General features: G+C 39.3%; 5 protein-coding genes across 18 annotated transcripts; 3 read left to right on the top strand and 2 right to left on the bottom strand.

Moving 5' to 3' along the window:
- Nucleotides 1-149: 149 nt before the first annotated feature.
- On the bottom strand, nt 150-4,894 carry LOC105691483 (embryonic polarity protein dorsal-like). 6 transcript variants are annotated; one of them, XM_012409977.3, is made up of 8 exons: nt 4,742-4,894; nt 4,542-4,671; nt 3,502-3,588; nt 2,717-2,985; nt 2,395-2,638; nt 2,168-2,311; nt 1,886-2,076; nt 150-1,719 (listed from the first exon to the last, which is right to left on the bottom strand). In XM_012409977.3, exons 3-8 carry the CDS (start codon nt 3,551-3,553, stop codon nt 151-153), a joined length of 2,469 nt encoding a protein of 822 aa, XP_012265400.2. In that variant the 5' UTR covers nt 3,554-3,588; nt 4,542-4,671; nt 4,742-4,894; the 3' UTR covers nt 150. The 6 variants fall into 6 exon arrangements, with proteins under 6 accessions (XP_012265400.2, XP_020711152.2, XP_020711151.2 ...); XM_020855493.2 differs by having other exon boundaries at nt 4,542-4,659; nt 4,742-4,883; XM_020855492.2 differs by having other exon boundaries at nt 4,542-4,825.
- Nucleotides 4,895-7,067, top strand: LOC125499823. The gene is made up of 5 exons (XM_048649528.1): nt 4,895-5,578; nt 5,664-6,063; nt 6,137-6,328; nt 6,446-6,588; nt 6,931-7,067. The coding sequence occupies exons 1-5, from the start codon at nt 5,235-5,237 to the stop codon at nt 6,938-6,940; spliced, it is 1,089 nt and encodes a 362-aa protein (XP_048505485.1). The 5' UTR covers nt 4,895-5,234; the 3' UTR covers nt 6,941-7,067.
- A 236-nt stretch (nt 7,068-7,303) lies between these two features.
- On the top strand, nt 7,304-11,255 carry LOC105691419 (UDP-glucose 4-epimerase-like). Of its 7 annotated transcripts, none has more exons than XM_020855485.2 (7): nt 7,809-8,023; nt 8,831-9,018; nt 9,287-9,405; nt 9,516-9,806; nt 9,896-10,076; nt 10,161-10,436; nt 10,530-11,255. In XM_020855485.2, exons 2-7 carry the CDS (start codon nt 8,889-8,891, stop codon nt 10,637-10,639), a joined length of 1,107 nt encoding a protein of 368 aa, XP_020711144.1. In that variant the 5' UTR covers nt 7,809-8,023; nt 8,831-8,888; the 3' UTR covers nt 10,640-11,255. The 7 variants fall into 7 exon arrangements, with proteins under 7 accessions (XP_048505484.1, XP_020711144.1, XP_020711146.1 ...); XM_020855487.2 differs by having other exon boundaries at nt 8,818-9,018; XM_012409984.3 differs by lacking the exon at nt 7,809-8,023 and adding an exon at nt 8,140-8,461.
- A 240-nt stretch (nt 11,256-11,495) lies between these two features.
- On the top strand, nt 11,496-12,950 carry LOC105691487 (protein-L-isoaspartate(D-aspartate) O-methyltransferase). 3 transcript variants are annotated; one of them, XM_048649531.1, is made up of 6 exons: nt 11,530-11,599; nt 11,666-11,738; nt 11,850-11,989; nt 12,067-12,292; nt 12,411-12,496; nt 12,596-12,950. In XM_048649531.1, exons 2-6 carry the CDS (start codon nt 11,678-11,680, stop codon nt 12,773-12,775), a joined length of 693 nt encoding a protein of 230 aa, XP_048505488.1. In that variant the 5' UTR covers nt 11,530-11,599; nt 11,666-11,677; the 3' UTR covers nt 12,776-12,950. The 3 variants fall into 3 exon arrangements, with proteins under 3 accessions (XP_048505489.1, XP_012265410.1, XP_048505488.1); XM_048649532.1 differs by having other exon boundaries at nt 11,496-11,767; XM_012409987.3 differs by having other exon boundaries at nt 11,498-11,738.
- A 27-nt stretch (nt 12,951-12,977) lies between these two features.
- LOC105691484 (equilibrative nucleoside transporter 3) lies at nt 12,978-17,858 on the bottom strand. The gene is made up of 11 exons (XM_012409982.3): nt 17,584-17,858; nt 16,815-16,975; nt 16,530-16,611; nt 15,937-16,115; nt 15,700-15,794; nt 15,584-15,634; nt 15,273-15,505; nt 14,690-14,954; nt 14,516-14,601; nt 14,248-14,447; nt 12,978-14,162 (listed from the first exon to the last, which is right to left on the bottom strand). The coding sequence occupies exons 2-11, from the start codon at nt 16,955-16,957 to the stop codon at nt 14,051-14,053; spliced, it is 1,446 nt and encodes a 481-aa protein (XP_012265405.1). The 5' UTR covers nt 16,958-16,975; nt 17,584-17,858; the 3' UTR covers nt 12,978-14,050.
- Nucleotides 17,859-18,341: the final 483 nt, after the last annotated feature.

The raw sequence follows: 18,341 nt of genomic DNA, 5'->3' as shown, positions 1-18,341 counted from the left end.
ATTCAAGCACACAAATCAAATCTGAACTAGTCATTAAGCAGACTGACGATATTAGATACTCAAGATGTGGATAACAGCTGCTGCATTATTTTTCAACTATCAACATCTGATCCAATGGCATCACAACATATAATAATATTACACAATGTTTTATGTATCAATTTTGTCCGCCAAAATCTTACCCCCTTCTACTGGGCTGTAATAAAACGACATTTCATCAAACTCAGAGGCAGTAGCATGGGGAGCCATAGCTGTATACAGAGCATAATGTTCGGCCTCCGTCAATTCTATGCCATAGGGTGGGGACTCATCGCCGTCGAGTCGTAAAGATTTTACGCTAGTAACGCTGGTCATGCTTGGGCGAGGGATATTTGATGGAGATATATCATTAAAGCTACCCTTGCATAGAGTAGATGCACTGCTACCTATATTTATATTAGGTTGACTGCCTGTTTCATGCACCTCTATGTTTGGTCCTTCGGGTTTATCTTTCTTTGCTTTCTTGGCAAAAAATTTTGAGAAAATTCCAGGTTTTGATTGTTTGGGCAAAGTGCCTGGAAGAGAGGGCAAAGTCTTCTGAGGTGCCTGAACAGTGGCAGAAGATTCGTCAAGAGTTTGAGTTGACGACGGACGTGGGAGGGTCGGGGCAATTGGCAAAACAGGCATCGACGGTGTTTTCCGAATTCTTTTTGGTGGAAGGGGTGGGAGTCTTTCATCTGATTCATGCCTGACTTCTCTCTTTGCAACTAAAGGCGGTGGGGATATCGATATAACGGGACTATGAGCAGGTAAGGCAACATCCTCGTATTTTTGTTCTTCAGGGGCATCAGAAACTTCGAGCAACTCTATCGGATTTTTCATGGCCATTTGGAGACTAGTATAAGTTTGATTGTCGTAAACGTCAACGTCCATGGGCTGACCCTCGAGGGCCGCATTCAACAGTTTCGTCTGGGTGTCGGCGTAAATCTGGTCTAGTTCTGCTACTTGTGATAGTAATTCATTCAGAGACTTGCTACCCTCTTCTGCATTCTCAACCTCATCATTCTCAATATTTTTTTCATCTTGGCCTTTTTCAACCCACTTGCTCACTTCAGTATAATCGAACCAATCAGATTTACCGCCTTTGGGGGGTCGATGTGTTGATGTAATTTCTATACTACTATTTACAACATGGCTTTTCGAGTCAAATCCTACGTTACTATTCCTACCTACCCGTTCGCTATCCAAAAGAGCGTTGGTTTCGTAATTATCAGTAGCTAACTTTGTTTCTGTTATATTATTATTGTCAGAGTAACAATCGTTTACAGACTTGTCATCTCTGACAAGAGCGTTATCTCTACTACGCGACTCTTGGTTACTCTTAATGTTATAAAGATCGTTTAAAGCTCGTAAGGTGGCCAATTTATTATGCGACTTTTTGAACTCAAGGTCATTGTTATTGAACTCGTCAATAGTTCGTGTTATTTTTGGAGTAGCGTTCGAGAGAAGGGACGCCTCAGTGGCTAAAATCTTATCAAATGTATTGTAGTCAGCCTTCTTCCTTGTAAAGGCTTTACGTAGTGACCAGAATGCAGGCCTACCTGAATCCAAGGGGAGAAATTCAAAGGGAAGGGGGTCACTCGTTGCACCGTCCGACGGCCTGCGTAGCTGGATGAACACCTTTACTGGCTGATCCACTTCCAAAACTCGGTAGCGGGGGGTTCTGAATGATATCGCCACCTGTGCAGGATTAAATTATCAATCAATGAACATAAAATGTAAAATCAATTCGATAAGGGAGTCATATTCCACATTGTTGACCAGAATGCTTATAAATTCAGAAGTGCGGATCCCAATGAATAAAATAGATATTCGGTAGCGATTGTAAAATGGATTCATGTAATACCTGCTTGTGAACGTGCGTAGGTTGGAAATCTGCGAAACCTTCCCAGACGAATTGACCATCGCGTTCCTCAAAAAATCTAATTTGTATATCTTCTTTGGCTACTTTTTCGCACAAGAGAATCATTTCCTTGCCACCTGCTACTGTGCAGCAGCAATCACTCAATTTACAGATTACCAAATCTGACATTGCCTCTGTGAAAATAGATGACGCGCGGGTAAAAAAACAATTCGCGAACCAATATTCGTGCAATAAACTAATACATGTTAGAAATGTAATCCTCACTTTTATCATAAATGGGATCGGACACAACAGGGGCTAATGGAACGGTAAATTTTCCTTTCTCAGCCCCTTCTAAGAATACTTGAAAACACAGCCTTACTGCATTCAAGTCGATGCTCGTGGGCTGAGCCCGATGCGCAAACCCCGCTACAATGATAGAATAGAGATTATTTTCATTCTTAAGGTGGATATAGGTTGGGAAAGTTCAAAGTTCTTGAAGAATTACTCACTTCTGTAAGGGTCGACACGAATTTCTTCTCTAACTCTCAGGGCATCCTCGATATCTTTTTTCTTGACACATTGGATTCCTAGGTTGGCAAAAGTTACCGTCATGCTTTCCGTAGCTATTTCAACTGTGCAAACGCCTCTTCTGCATGCTTCTTTACCAACCAAGTTGTGCGGATGAGGCTTATATGGTGGATCCTTAGTGACACATGACACTACGACCACCGCTCTGCCCTTGTACCCTTCTATCTATATCGATGAGGAGATTACATCTATTACACAGAAAACGATGACAAAGTGTAAAAGAATTCAAGATCCTGAACTCACTCGTATGCTTGGAAACGTTTTGTTCTCAGGTGTGCTATTTACACCTGGTATACTACCGGCAGATCGACCCTCACATTCATAACGAAAACGGAGGGCTTTACTGGCAGGTTGTTCCAGAATTTTGACATAGGCTACCCTCTTCATGTTTCCTGGCCCAACACCGCCCGTGCCCACTGTCTCAACTCCACCCCCCGAGAACATGGTAAGTGGCCCTCGTTCGTCACCGTTGCACTCAGCAAACTCAGGATCCGTTGTCTGGATGACTTCAACTGTTTGTACAAAAGACCAGAAATTACCCTCATCTCCAAGGATCATTCAGCAGCTACTCAATTCTTGGAAGAGTTGCTGTTTTGGCAGCGTTGTAGTTTGGCCTTGCTTTTGAATAATTGTACTGGTAGCATGTGTGGTCATTTACCAGCAAAATTATTTTGTGAACTGATACTGCACAAGTAATTTTATGCAAGAAACAAAAAATCTTAATTACCAATATTTTGTAAGCATAGCACAGTATTAAGGGTTAGATCGCAGAGTCTAATTTCTTTGTGTGTGATGGTGATGATGCTGGAATACCTCTTTTTTAACCTTGACTCAGCAAGGTGGTAAAAACGCTAAAAATACCCATCAACTAAAAATCTAAATTTTGACTCATGTAATTTATAAATTGTTCACTAGAACAGACCCTTTGAAGCAGAGTTGATAAATTTGATGCTGTAACAAGTAGATTCCAAGAACTACAAAATGCTTGTTTGAGTCCGATACTTTTGATTAAATACTAAACTACTTACGGACATCACTTATGTTTGTATTCCCATCCGGTACTCCATGGATATGTTCCATGCCTTTGGCTAGTTGATAGTCGATTTTATTCCCATCTGTGAAGATACATGAACATCATTATTAGCAAATGATGAACAAAATGCAACTATGAATGAGGTAGCAAAAATATTAAAAAAATAAAAATATGTCATCATTTTAAATGGTAACAAAAAGATTTAATGAAAATGTTAATTTTCAATAAAACGTTTGATGTCGATAAACATTAGTTATTGGAACATATTAATAAATAAATCCCAAAAAACTTGCACACTACTATTCATTGAATTAAAAGTATGGACATCGCTGAGTTAAAAGAATATTTGGGAGGTATTAGGTAGTTTTACTTCATACTAAGGATAAACATGTAATTCATTTTTAAAATGTGTAATTTGGAACTGTGTTGTATCAAAATAAGAAGCACTGGCAGATGGCGGTGATTTTTTTTTCAATGAAATCTGACATTACGATACATCTTTGATGGCACATTTACCACAGCAGGGATTTTAGTTTGGCGACGTGCCCACAAGTAGAGAAGAGTAGCGTTACGGCTCTTGGTAAACTTGAAACAGTTTACGTTTGGTCGAATATAAACTGAGAATGAGAAAATAGAATACCGTGGTAAGACAGAGTAAGGAAATTATCCGAACATGTTTGACATCGAAACATGAAACGCGACCGTGCAGATTGAGGCGTAAATACCTTCGAAATTATTGGATAAACAGCTGTTTCAAATTAACCTATAAAGCGATCCTCTAGCAAAGGGATCCGTCTATTGACACTAAGTAGAAATAACAAAACTGTCGAGAAGGGAAAGATAATTTGCAGCCTCGTACAGGAGCAGGAAAGCTTGGAGATGCGAGGTACCGAATCTGGCTCTGTATTCCGGGCGATTCCGGGAGTCCACACTCCGCACCGCGCAACGCTGATCCAATCATTATTTTGGGAGAACCAAGAGCTTAGGTCTCCTCAGCTATAATTAAACGTTATCGTAGGACAATGTGAGACTCGCCTGTTCGAGGCCCGTGTCATGGCACGAAGCTACTGAGATCGTCGGATGCTCGAGCGAATGATAATTGTTCTTTCGATTCCTGGCTCCGAGTGGTTATGAGTTGGGAGTAAACTTGCTCCTGTCAAGGCCTCTGAAAAAGGCCAAAGTTTAATATTCTACTGAACGAGCCGCACGACGATGGTCTAGCTTCACATGGCCACCTCGCTTGGGATGTTATCACCACACCGATGTACACGAGAAATAAACTTTCACGCTCCAACACTCGGTACCAACCCTTTCGTCACAACTAGCGGAGGAAAATTATTTTTGGCAAAGATGACCACAACATTTTTCGGGGAAGCGTAACGAACTTGTGCTACTATTGGACGACATGTGTCACGTGACACTGTCAGCCCGCGCAATTTCCAATGGATTTACCGCGCACCTCGTGACACCCATGGCCGATGCGCGGCAATTATAATAGACCGACGAGATTCGAAGAAATGTCATTCCCGACCGTAACTTTAGAAATAATTACGAATCCAAGCCTGCCGATAACCATCGACTATAAAAAATTACTCATCCCTCACTTGTCGGTGTAACAGTCAATTGTCTTCACCATCCCCTTGGCAAAGTTGACACATGTAAACATTTTGAAATATCCGAAGCAATAGTTATTGAAAACAATTTCAAGGACAACTAAAAGTCGCCAGGATGCAAAGCGAATCGTCATGGGCAGCTAACAACCGGCGAAAGTATGACGCGTACTCCCTCAGAGGTCGCAAAGGTCTTCACTATCCCCCGCAACCGGCATTTGTAAGAGCCCCACGACGGGGACCCGTTCCAGGACCGATCAGAAACCCTATTAATTCATACCGAACTGCCCCCGCCACCTCTTCCCGGGCTAACATTCTCAAGAAAACCATAAGCTGTCCTAACAACGCCAAAAAAAAATGCAATATCACGCCTCAAATCCCAAAGCTCATCGCGTCTAAGAAGAGCTTATCGATGGTCGACCTATCACCTGTAGCCGCGAAATCGGATGTTGCGAACCTCAGGTACGCATAGGAATTATGGTGCAGACCAGAGAAAAGTTGATTGCCTTTACAATAAAAAATTCCATCCTCGTACTCAATTCTGTAGCAGGTCCGAAAGTGCCGCATCCCTGCAAGGACGGTCGCGGAAGGCGAATGGGAATTTGGAAACAGCAGCAGTTCCGAGTAGCGATGTGGCCTTGTGGACCAGAGGTTTGTTTCCGGAGAGTGAGGCATCAATGGTACCAGGCGTCAAGTCGAGAGCAGCAAGTCTTGTTTGTCGAGCCTTGGTAGTGAACGCTTGGCGACGAAGGCGTGAAGAGAATTTCCAGCTAAATGAGACTATTCGACAGTTCACTCAACAAGTGCAACACCTTCATATTCAGATTGTCGTATTAAGACGACTTCTGGACACAGAGAATGGTCGTGTCGGCAGACTTATGGCTGAAATGCAGCAGACAAAACTTCGGTTGGAGGACGTTGCTCGCGAAAGGGACCATCTGAAATCGGTAGGTATAATAAAAACCGAGTTGCCACAATAGATCGTATACTAAAATTCAGGATCTGTGAGATGCGCAACAGGAGAAGGAAAAAGCTTTGCAAGATGTGAGCCAACTCCGGGATGCAGTAGAAAAAAAAACTGTATCGGCCGAAAACTTGCGGAATGAATTATTATCCGTACAAACCCATTTGGCAGCTCTTGACGGACAGGTATCGAAAGATAGAGAAAAGCTGCTTAAACTGAGGGAGGACAAGAAGATGTTGCTGGAAAAGGTGAATATTATTACCACCATCGACAATATCACATTTCTTTGGGTTATTGGTGTTTTTAAGTTTTATACTCTGAAGTTGATAATTAATATCTCCTTTTTCCCATATGCCATTTTACAGGTGATGATTAGTGAAACTCTGGCGTCCGAGCGCCTAGCGATGAAGGAAACTGCAGAATCTGAGATTGAAGATCTGCGGGGTCGGTTGAGTTCCCAAATTGCATTACTCTGCACTACCAATGAGCAACAGTCGAAAATTGTGGAGTAAGTATGAATAGGGATTCAAAATGCGGTTCCAGAACTGAATTTATATTTTATTTATTTTTCTTCTGCGATTTGTGTATTTTTCCCTGTATATTTATGCATTACATTCTCGCATTACTCCGGTTTTCAGAGAAAACAAGTTGAAAACTAAGCAAACAATAAAACTACAAAAACAATTACAAGTTAGCCAAGAGGCCGGAAAATTTCTCACTCTACGCGCCACTAATCTTGAAAATGAACTCGCTGATCGCGACGCTGCATTACGACGCCTCGAAACCGCTTATAACTCGCAACTGTGAGTTTTATATTTGGTATAATGCAAGTTTTCGAATTGATTTGCAGTATCAATTAATTTTTACCGTTCAGTTCGGAGTTGAACGATTTGCGGGAGCGGTTAAATCGCCAATCGCAGGAGGGTGGCTGGAGTACCCGAGTCCTACAGATTGCCGGAAGCGTCGTTCGCGCACCGCGAGCTATTCTTCGTACTCTTTCCTTCCTTTCGAATCCTGCGGGACCGTCACCTGTTACGTCTTAGGTAATTTATATTGATCAGTAATCTATGATAGATGCATAGGCATCCATAGAGAGGAGGTAAAAATCTGAATCTGACACATCGCGAGCGCTCGCTGATATTTATAGAAGCCTCCATAGGCAAACTATAGTTACGTAATTATACATATAAAAAAAGTTTTCATTTTGTTTCCAGGAATTCCATGATGATAAATAATAGCTGGCGTGCGTAAAAGGTTATCATTGCGATAATTATCTGCACTTGGATGGCATACCTATACAGTATGTACTGTCGGTCACTGATTATCTTGGATCGAACGACGACGACCACAACAATAGCTGACATATTCGACCGTCTATAAGAGAAAACAGGTGTAGATATCTGCTTGTGCAAAATGGATCAGGTATCGGAGAAATTCCTTGATCGAGCTATTATGAAACTCAAGATGGAAAAATTTGCTGGTGGGATGACATAAGCGCTTTGCGATTACTAATTTATTATTGTCGAATAATTTTTCATTTTATACCTGAAATATATCACTGCTATCTGCAATTGGTTTCTGCGATCGTGATTCTACATAACATGATATAGACTCGTAATACCGCGAATAGTGGGTAGTGTTCAAATTTTGAAATGCGATCAATCGATTAATTGGAACCTGAAAATTCGACTGTCGAATCTGCCTTGCTGTCGAATGACGTCTTTTGTTTACACTGTTCGGTGGTCCATGAGAGCGCTGTGAGGTTATGTCATCTTAGTTATGTAATGTTACGTTCTTTCTCGCAATTAATTAATATGCGTGCATTATCGGTAAATGAATGTTGGCAAGCCGTGAGCTGAGAAAAAATAATTTACCTCACGGTATGAGCTTAAGTTTTACTCAGAAATCTTAGATAAGATGGAAAGTGCTGTTAATCAAGCTATGTAAGTAAAATTTGTAAACCACATCCGACAGTACCCTTTCTCAGTTTTCCTTGCAGAACCGGCGTCTACCAGTCGTTAAACATGTGCGTATTGTGTGTATTATATGCAGGTGTACATACATACATTTTTGCTCGACATACATGCGTTGTATCTATGTCGCGTACGTCATATATTGTCTTCATCTAAATTCAACTCTGTTACGTGTGAACGTCAGCTCGTCACGATTCGTCGTGTTCTATCCTCTTATCGTGTCGCCTTCATTTTTCCTCTGATAGTGTAAGGAATTCTTTTGATACTCTTGACTATCATCTTCTGTTCCCGCCTACGATTTTGCATCCGCGCCACGTTCGACGAACACGCGGCGCGAGGTCATATTGACCTTATCAGTTATCGCTGGCTTGCACGTATTCAGTTCAAAAAACGAAGCTGCTGTGTTAGGTACGCAGTTTACGGTGTGAGTAGTTTAGATTACAGAATTTAAATTTATCAACGTCCAGTAGTTAGGTACAGAGAAAGATGTTCTTAATTAAATTTAGTAAACACAAAAAAGTTGTTCCACGATGTCATTTAATGTACTTTGACATAATAATTTATAGTTCATCGCAATGTTGGCGTAATTTTGTTCCTTGTTTGATAATTACTGACATTGTTCATTGACAAATCACTTCAACAGCGAGATAGACAGAGTTGTTAATACGACTTTTTACTTATAACATATTGGTTACTAACACCTTAAATTATGATAGACTATTCTTCTATTAACTGACTAATTTTATCTAACAATAACACTTAAGGTTGTTCTCACAGTAGCTTGGATTAGAGGGTATTTTGGGGAAGTAAAAAACAACTCAAGAAAAGGAGAAAGATGTCGGGCAAAGGGCAGACAATACTGGTGACAGGTGGTGCTGGGTACATTGGTGCTTTGACCGTCTTGGAGCTTCTTAATGTCGACTTCGAGGTGGTGGTTATTGACAATCTTTCTAATGCTTACCAAGGTAAGACCGAGTTAGTGAAAAAAGGAGGGGGTCAAAAGCTAGAAAATTCTAGCATTTAATGTTCGACAGTCTTCATAATAGACTGCCCTTATCAGTAATCCAGTTTTACTATTCAAGTGCTATCGACGAGCATGAGATGATTAGTTTATCTTTTCTTCGGTAATATTGATCGACCAAGACTGCATTGTTTCAGGCAATATATTTCTAGCACTCAAAAATTTTTCTAAATAATTAATAACTTGAAATAATTTCTTCTTTCCCAACCCAGCATCCAGCCAACAAAAACCGGAATGTCTACTAAGGGTAGAAGAATTGACAAAAAAACATGTAGCATTTCATTCAGTCGATATAACAAACAAAGAGGAATTGAATAGTGTATTCCAAAAGGTGAGTACGGGTTTTCAAAATTTATCACACTGTTTGGAACATTTGAAATCAAACAAATGAAAACTTGCAATGAAAAAAAAGGATCGCCATTACCGATCGTTCATTTTCAGTACAAATTTGACAATGTCATCCACTTTGCGGCACTAAAAGCTGTAGGGGAATCAGTCGCAAAACCACTGGATTATTACAAGGTCAATGTCACTGGTACAATACTACTCCTGGAAGTAATGCGCGAACATGGTGTCTATCGCATGATTTATTCAAGCAGCGCAACTGTGTACGGCCTACCAGACAAGCTCCCATTAACTGAGGAGTCCAGAACTGGAAATTGTACCAACCCGTACGGAAAATCCAAGTATATGGTTGAACAAATATTACAAGATCTTTGTTTTTCCAATAAGGTACAGACCTCTTTCTTTTTCATTTGAATATCCTCCTCTCGAGGGTTTCGTTTGATGTGAGTGAATGTAATTTGAATCTAAAAATCTAGGCCTGGTCTATCACCTCTTTGAGATATTTTAATCCTGTTGGAGCTCATGCCTCAGGAAATATTGGGGAAGACCCAAACGGAGTGCCAAATAACCTGATGCCTTACATTGCCCAAGTAGCAGTTGGAAAGAGAGAGAAACTCTCAGTTTATGGCAAGGATTACGACACCCCTGATGGAACTGGTATGCCTATTTGCAAGCCGGATGAATGTAGTAGATCTGAATAATCACCATTCACTCATCTTTGGACTAAATATTTAATTTCAGGAGTTCGTGATTACATCCACGTCACTGACTTAGCAGTTGGCCATTTGCAGGCAATATTCCATCAGAAACCCTCAGGGTTTCAAATTTATAATCTGGGTACTGGCAGAGGTTATTCAGTGTTGGAGGTGATAGAAGCATTTAAGGCAGCTTCTGGTAAAGACATACCCTACGAAATTGTAGATCGGCGGCCCGGTGATATTGCTACCAGTTATGCTGATGCCAGTCGCGCCAATAAGGAATTAGCATGGCATGCGTCACGGAACATCGATGACATGTGTAAGTTCATTAGTTAATTGTACACTAGTCAAACAGTTTTTTGAAAAAATCAAAACTATCGGAATGACTTAACAATGTGACTAACATATCCAGGTAAGGATACGTGGAGATGGCAGCAGAAAAATCCTGACGGCTATAAGAATTCGTCTTCAGTGATTTGTCCAGGTGCCTGCTCGCTGGATAGCAAGAAACGAGCAGTTTAATGATTGCGTAAGCTAGCGGTTCAGAACTGTTATGCACGCAGAGCATTTTTTTGAACGAAATTAGATGCCGAATGTAAATTTTTTATGGCAGTTCTTTCTGTAATCCAGTTCCGTACAACACATCTCTAATATACTTGCTAACTTGAGGAGACGGGAAAAGTCTTGTGTGAAAGATTCGCCATAATCTACCGTGACCTGTTGTTCTAAGACATTTTTAGACCATATACCAAAGATTGTAATGCGATTTGTCTGGGATTTAGGAGTTTAGTTGTTGTTATTATTATTACTATCATGTTTATTATCATTGTTATTCTCAGATGTGAATGGTTTTTCTTTATTGTAGCTGGTACCTATGCTGGTACGTACATTTAGATTGGTATAGGTGTAGAAATTTCACTTTCCTGACTATGCGTATTTTTTCTCAGTTCAGGATGATGATCGAGAAGATCATTCTTCCTAAAAATATGTCGTTAGGTAAAAATTTTGAGAAACTGTCTTTAGATAGTGTGTACCTAAAAATACCGCAAATTAATTGTGTCATAATTGCTAGATCAATATTCTTGGTGAAAATTGTATGGCATATTCGTACCAAGTTGAAATAAATTATTACAAACAATTCATCTCTGACAGTCATGAGGATCATCGCTTTTGGCACTCTAGTTTAGCGCATATAGAATATTGATGAACTTATGTCTATCCCGAATTCCTATGAGAAATATAAATCACCCATTACTCGGATTACGCCGATGATGTATATCTGCGCTTATGTAGTTGGGAACTTGTTGGAAATAAGGTAGGAAACGCCGATACGCCGAAACAGTCAGTTAGATGTCCCCACCGGGCTTCCGTAAATGTGCAATTGCTACATTAACCGTGAGATCTGTGCAAGTGCAAACAGTAGATCACAGAGAATGAGATCGAAGAGATGTCAAAAATTTCGAGAACAAAAATGTATGACAAGTGCGTGTTTTGGTTCAAACTCTGCTTGCGCTAATTTGATTTCATAGTTAGTAGATATTGTTTTAGCTCATCATAAAAATGTCCTGGTTCGGTCGATTCCACGGTAAAAACAACCATGAGCTCGTTCACTACCTAAAAGGCAAGTTGATGCAAAAATATGTTCCATAGGTTAGAGTCATTTGCTTATTATTTTGAACGGAATTGTGTTCATTCAACAAAGTTCACCGTATTCAAACAATATTATTCCTAGATTCGAAGATAATAAAATCGGATCGAGTAGTTCGAGCCATGCAATCAGTGGACAGAGGAAATTACACGTCTATTGGTCAAGCTTATGTCGATGCACCGCAAGGAATTGGCCACGGAGTGACCATCAGTGCACCCCACATGGTATGCGTTCTCTTCCTTATCCAAATAATCTTTTACTCAATAATATCATATGAAATTACAAATCAACTTATGTTCAGCATGGCTACGCATTGCAACTTCTGGAAGACAAACTACAGGATGGTGGAAGAGCTTTAGATGTTGGTTCAGGTTCTGGATATCTGACAGCATGTTTTGCAATGATGCTTGGTCCACAGGGACTGGCAATTGGTATAGATCATATCCCAGAGCTCAAAGAAGCAGCTGTAAAAAATATAACAAAAGATAATCCTGATCTACTCGAGAGTGGGCGGGTTAAACTTGTTGGTAACTATACAAAAGATTTGTACCTAATGATGAAACACATGAATTAAAATGACCACTTCTATGGATGCTGTTCTTTGATGGATTTTTTCATTTGTTTTTTCATGAAACTTCCCTATAGTCGGTGATGGCAGATTAGGCTACCCAGAAGGTGGACCCTATGATGCAATACATGTTGGTGCAGCAGCTAAAGAAACACCTCAAGCAGTTAGTATTATACATCAATAAAAACTTTGTAGATACTCGACTTAGCAAGAGATCATCACGCAGAGCTAATCACGAGAAAATGGTGTATTTCTTATGCAGTTGATAGACCAGTTAGCTCCTGGAGGCCGAATGTTGGTACCAGTTGGTGCAGAGAACTCAGATCAAACTCTTGTGCAGTTTGATAAGCTCCAAGATGGCAGGATAAAACGAAAATCATTAATGGGAGTGGTCTATGTTCCATTGACAGACAAGGAGCGTCAAGACCCGTCATGGAAATGATGCTTGATTCAGTAAATTACTTATAAGTAATTTCATCAATACCTGTAAGATCGTAACAGTGACGTGAAATTGAATTGCATTGACAAGTCTTCATGGACTTTAATTCATACGAGGTATAAATTTCCTACATGAAGCAATTAATTGTACGAATAAAATAAATATTTATTTCAAGTGACCAAATTGAAGTACAAATGATTGTGAATTTGTTTTGAACATTATTCTTTTTATTAATAACATACATAAAAATTATTTACTAATCGACTTGCTTTGTAACTGAGCTAAGTCAACATAAATTTGTCTAATTGTTGCATCGTATCGCGCAGAGAATTACATCTAATTGTAAGAATATTGCTCTACTTCAATACTTCATCGACATCCGAGTCAATCGGAAGAATTCAATAGATTTCAAACGTGATGCAACCTTTCGCTTAACTGCCCTATACATTCTTGTAAATATTCTGAAATGATTTAGTCATTATGCTAACTGATTAGATTCTCAGGATACATTGCTATTGTCTCCTGACAGATCCAAACGTCTTCGGGTACTGAATACATAAAAAGCAACACAGAGTTGAGGTCATTGATTTAAAGTTTTGTCAGATTATTTGAAAACGGTTAGGAAGTGTAAGCCATCCGCAATGAAGTCTGAAAAAAAGATCTTGAAATTCAATTTCTGACACAACGGCACGCTTATGCTTATGCTACACAAGACAATAACAAATTTCAACGATTGATCCGATTTTTGAAAAATTCACCCGCGAGTTCCAGTTTACTTCATCCCTACAATATCCTTGCTTTCACATTTTTTTATAGGTTTTTTATAAATGTATGTAATCATTCCAATATGGTATCGCTACAAAGTACCCTATTTGTGCCGGTTTTAAGTAATAGAAATGCAAAATAACAATTACAAATCTGGTATATGATCACCATCTGGCTGATTGAGTTAGTAGTATTGTATAATTGTATCAAAATAACATAACAAATACAATGCTGATCACAGATTTGGAATGAGATAAAAGTATCTGTGAAAGGTAAAAAAATCTAGAATATCTGCAGAATGGTAATATTCCAAGTACTCATGTGCTAAGAGCGGGAGTAGTGGGAACCCGTCAATGACGGAATTTGTTTAGAACCTGTAGTTCTTGAAAAACAGTATCAGAAACCCTATAAACATAATATCTTGCCCAGGCATTTCATTGATGTTGCATTAGGGCTGAGAAAATGGTTACTTGACCTAAGTAGACAATTGTGCTTGAAAGGTTTCCTAACAGATCATAGAATTTTCACCATAAAGAGGCTGACGACTGAGCCTATCGTCAATCCAAAACCCAGGAACGCACCCATCATTGATGATGCCACTTCTATCTCCTCGTGATTGACGACTCTGGAAAAGTCAGGACACAATATTACGTTTATTTTATTCTGGATATGCGAATAGTTTATACAACTCAACTCGTAATAATACTCACAGTGGGGCCAGAATCAAAACGACGTTACAAAGATACCCATTGGTGAAGGCAAAGCCCATCAGTATTGTGATGTAGTAAATATCCTCGGTAATGTACACCGGAAGGTGATGTCGAGGTTGTGCATTGCAAAACAGGATTGCTGGTATGAACAAAATTCGCACAGAACTCAGGAAAATCACTAACCATGGTCTGTTTTTAGGCTAAAAAAATACGAAACTATCAATGTTGGATTCCCACGATGATTTCATACTATGATTAATTTACTAACCCATTCCAGAATTCCAGCTGATATTCTTCCACAGAGATCGCCGACACTGAACAAAAGGTAACCAACAACTGGGACAAAGTAGACGTCTGAAAATTGAAATAGCATATTAATTATTAGGAAATCGGAACCATATACTTTACAATATAAAAGTCTTCAGGTTGTTGTAAAGCTGACCATTCCATGCGTAGCCTTTTCCTTTATCTTGACTGTCGACGAGCACAGTGATAGCTGGGTAAATGGAGATGGTAATTAAAAAGGTGAGCGCATTACTCAATCCATAGTGCCAAGTTTTCATAAAAATTCTTGAATATGATATCACATCGGGTCTGTGCCCCGAGTATTCTGTATTTTGGGAATTATATCCAGCATGATTCAGTCTATCAGATTCAATGAGAGACTCTGAACCCGGACGATCCAACATGTGATACTTGAAAAATACCTGAAATCGTACACAACATGAGTAATGATGTCATGGTGATACTTCATTGTCTACATTTTACGTAAGTACCAATGACGAACTGAGATGGTCGTTAACATGACACAAAAATCCGAAGATAAACGTGTTTCACAATCAATAATCCTATACGTAAATATATGGAGCGAATTATATCTGATCAGCTTATGCTAAACGAATACTTGAGAGCTGGAAAGCAGCTGACATGTGGATTTGAATCCAGCTGCGTTATTGTCGCAATACACATGGCATGCATGCAGATTTATAAATACAGTTGATGATACACCTAAAGATAATACTGACCCCTCTCTCAAGAATAACGTAAGCCACCAATGAAAGGAAAAGCATTACATCCCCAATGATGAAGTACACAAGCCCTGATAATACGGGACTCGCACCTATCCACAGAGAACCGATTTCAGCAAGCGCTGTGAAAATGCCACCTAAAGCTTGTCCTCCCATCATAGCTGTAATATATCCAGACCCGATTCGTCCAGCAATTCCCATGAAACTACCTCCAAAGATAGCACAGGACGCTGTGGGGAAAAAAGTTAGTTGATGCCAGTCGTTATTGTAGTATTACGTTATTTTATTACAATGAATATTTCACGTACCGTTTATGGCGGCGACCGTCGATAGTGTAATGATAAAAAACAGATCCTGCCCTAAAATTCAAAGTCATGTTAATCCATACATGAAAAAAGTGTGTAGTACGAACTCACGCACTCACATTCATCTGTGTTAACTCTGACAAGAGCTGTTGTTAAGATGAACAAAGCAAGAACTATAGTTTGGGAGCCGACCATACGTGTTCTTAGAGACAGCCTGCAATTGTAAGGAATTATAATGATTAAATTTGGACGTAACTGTAAAAGGAATTCATCTCTTTGGTATTGAAAAAATCTTTGGCAGATCATCTCTTAGCAGAACGTACAATGACTTGTAGTATGGAATCGTTTTTATTTACTTTTTGCTGATGAAAGTGTTTACCACCAGGAAGAGCGTATTTGGTATTGCACTCGCAACGCTGAGGTAGGAAGTAAAGCTTGCTTGAAGGTCATTTCGTCTTTCCAAATTTTCCGTATGAGTATAATTATGTCTTCCAGTATTGTTAACATGAATATCTCGGAACTTGAACATCCAATACTGTGAACAATTGTACAAATAATTTTAGTCAAGTTAGGTATATTTCTGTTTCACAATATCCCGAAATTATGACTAGATTTTACAATTCATAGACAAATGTAGACACCGCTCGAAACCTTAACTAGCTCATTTTTTACATTCATTATAGCGATGGTAGAATAATGAATATCAGAATTTGTGTAATGAGCTGGATATTAACAATTAGGTAGATAAACCGTTATTATATCTGATATTTATATCATTATTGCCGCGACTTATCCTTGTACCCCATCAGGGATTTACTATTATAGCATATTTGATATGCTAGAAATAAACGAGCAACAATTCATATCAAGTATTTTTCCGCAAATACGTTTTGGCAAAGACCGAGATATCTATGCTGAAATTAGTGTACTAGAATAATGTTATACTTACGTCATCTGCAGTAACGAAAAACCCCCAGGGAATTAGCGTATTCATCCCCAGAAAATAGAAAATGATAATTGCCATGTTATATCTGCAAACAAACCATACGTGTTATATTTCGATTGTGTGAACATGATTGGATTACTTTATTCAGATTATATCAGAAAGATTATACCCAATACGAAATTTTTTCTGGAAACCAGAACGAAAAGTGTAGCGATAAACTGATCTTTAGCCGAAACGTAGTTAATTCTACCCCCAAATTTACTAACTAGAAAATAAAAGTCCAGTTACTTGTCAGAGGGTTCGTGTGGTTTGAAAAGAGGTTTTTCATCCCGTATAACAATACTGGGATCATCGACTTCCGTCAAATCGTCTTCAAATTCACTGTCGCTGACGCCAGCCAGCAGTGGACGCCTGTTGATTGAATAGGCCATCGCGTGCTTCTTGCGTATCTGTAAGGGAGATAATTTTATTAGAACGAAATAGACCGTAATTATACGAAATTGATGGAATTTTGTAGCTACCATAAATATGGGCATGGTAATAAAACTTTTATTCAAACAAAACGTACTGTCTTCAAATGTACCTGCAGTCTATGTAACGAAATTCAAAAATTCTCTGTCCCCTCGTAGGCCACTATTTTTATGTAACCGCTGAACTAGCGAAAAGATGAATAATTTTTACAACACTGTGCCTCAATGAGAGGCTTCTGACAACTAATAACGTTACAAAGAATTACTGAAACAGCTATCCAGGATTAGTCATGCAACAAGCAAATATGATATCATTAGGCCAATATGGTAGATAAGTAAGAACTGTAGCTGCAACTGTATACATATTTCGAATAATTATCAGTGGCGGCAAATCAAATAATGCAGATGCAAATCCTAATTGTAATAAGAGCAAAAAATCGCTCGGGGTGGACGGGGTGGGAAACACGCAAACTTGAGTCTTAGGATCTTAAGTTGCAGATAATTTCATACATCAGGATTCAAAATTATAGTGAAAACAATATTAACGGTATCCCTTGTCTTCCAACCTTGGGTTCCAGCATACTCACAAAAGTTTCCTCAGTAATCCTCAGGGTTGAAGAAAAATCTTCGATATAATTATAATAGAACTCCGATGATCGTGTCGAGCGGGATAAAATCTCACATTTACTTTTAAAATTTATAAGAATTAAGATTTTTTTTTGTAGCAGTCTCTCGAACACTTTTGACACATGATGAATTTAATACTGGGTTCACCACATGTATGGTTCGTAGAGACGTCAGAAAATGACAGCTGTAGATGACAACATCGCGTATTGTAGAATTCTTACTAGCAGACTACGTCAAACTCCAGCAGACAACAAACTAGTCCTCAATGGAGTTGTCAGCGTGTTGAATTAAAAATTAGCAAGAATGTTTATGTTACACCAGTTGACAGACTCTTATGTTGTCGGTTCTCTTTCGCGTGTTTAATTTGGCTGGAGGTAACGTTGATCAGGTATCGCGAAACTTCAATGTCAAATACATAAGATAACAAAAGTTTCACAGACACAGTTCGTTCGCACCAACGGTTCGCACCCGTCTCCGGGTCCGTTATCGAAGAGAATCTGTTCCTGGCTATTAGCTAGAACCGATTATAAGTGCCTCCCATTTTCCTTGACACAATGGTGTAGTAGAAATAGACTGTCTCCATATCGGAATTTTGGTAAACCACTGGGGGATCGCGAAAGCCAGGATCAGTAGCGACAGAGTAGTGACGTTGACTGAAGACTGGTTCAGTCAATGATAGCGAGACGTCAAATCAGTGAATCAAGTGAAACGTAAGACC

The sequence above is a fragment of the Athalia rosae genome, chromosome 2 (genome assembly GCF_917208135.1).
Source record: "Athalia rosae chromosome 2, iyAthRosa1.1, whole genome shotgun sequence".
NCBI lineage: Eukaryota > Metazoa > Arthropoda > Insecta > Hymenoptera > Athaliidae > Athalia > Athalia rosae.
Note: the sequence above shows the minus strand (reverse complement) of the source record. Positions and strands in the feature narration are given on the sequence as shown.

Excerpts from the sequence above, each read along its gene's own strand:
- LOC105691419 (XM_020855485.2), top strand. The coding sequence starts at position 8,889 with ATGTCGGGCAAAGGGCAGACAATACTGGTGACAGGTGGTGCTGGGTAC. Across the intron at positions 9,019-9,286 it reads TCTTTCTAATGCTTACCAAG|CATCCAGCCAACAAAAACCG; the intron begins GTAAGACCGAGT and ends TTCCCAACCCAG. Across the intron at positions 10,437-10,529 it reads ACGGAACATCGATGACATGT|GTAAGGATACGTGGAGATGG; the intron begins GTAAGTTCATTA and ends TAACATATCCAG.
- LOC105691487 (XM_012409987.3), top strand. The coding sequence starts at position 11,678 with ATGTCCTGGTTCGGTCGATTCCACGGTAAAAACAACCATGAGCTCGTT. Across the intron at positions 12,293-12,410 it reads TGGGCGGGTTAAACTTGTTG|TCGGTGATGGCAGATTAGGC; the intron begins GTAACTATACAA and ends ACTTCCCTATAG. Across the intron at positions 12,497-12,595 it reads CTAAAGAAACACCTCAAGCA|TTGATAGACCAGTTAGCTCC; the intron begins GTTAGTATTATA and ends TTTCTTATGCAG.
- LOC105691483 (XM_012409977.3), bottom strand. The coding sequence starts at position 3,553 with ATGGAACATATCCATGGAGTACCGGATGGGAATACAAACATAAGTGAT. Across the intron at positions 2,077-2,167 it reads CGATCCCATTTATGATAAAA|AGGCAATGTCAGATTTGGTA; the intron begins GTGAGGATTACA and ends CTATTTTCACAG. Across the intron at positions 1,720-1,885 it reads CTACGCACGTTCACAAGCAG|GTGGCGATATCATTCAGAAC; the intron begins GTATTACATGAA and ends AATCCTGCACAG.
- LOC125499823 (XM_048649528.1), top strand. The coding sequence starts at position 5,235 with ATGCAAAGCGAATCGTCATGGGCAGCTAACAACCGGCGAAAGTATGAC. Across the intron at positions 5,579-5,663 it reads TCGGATGTTGCGAACCTCAG|CAGGTCCGAAAGTGCCGCAT; the intron begins GTACGCATAGGA and ends TCAATTCTGTAG. Across the intron at positions 6,329-6,445 it reads AGAAGATGTTGCTGGAAAAG|GTGATGATTAGTGAAACTCT; the intron begins GTGAATATTATT and ends GCCATTTTACAG.
- LOC105691484 (XM_012409982.3), bottom strand. The coding sequence starts at position 16,957 with ATGGCCTATTCAATCAACAGGCGTCCACTGCTGGCTGGCGTCAGCGAC. Across the intron at positions 15,635-15,699 it reads CAGAGTTAACACAGATGAAT|GGCAGGATCTGTTTTTTATC; the intron begins GTGAGTGCGTGA and ends TTTGAATTTTAG. Across the intron at positions 14,448-14,515 it reads CAGCTGGAATTCTGGAATGG|CCTAAAAACAGACCATGGTT; the intron begins GTTAGTAAATTA and ends GTATTTTTTTAG.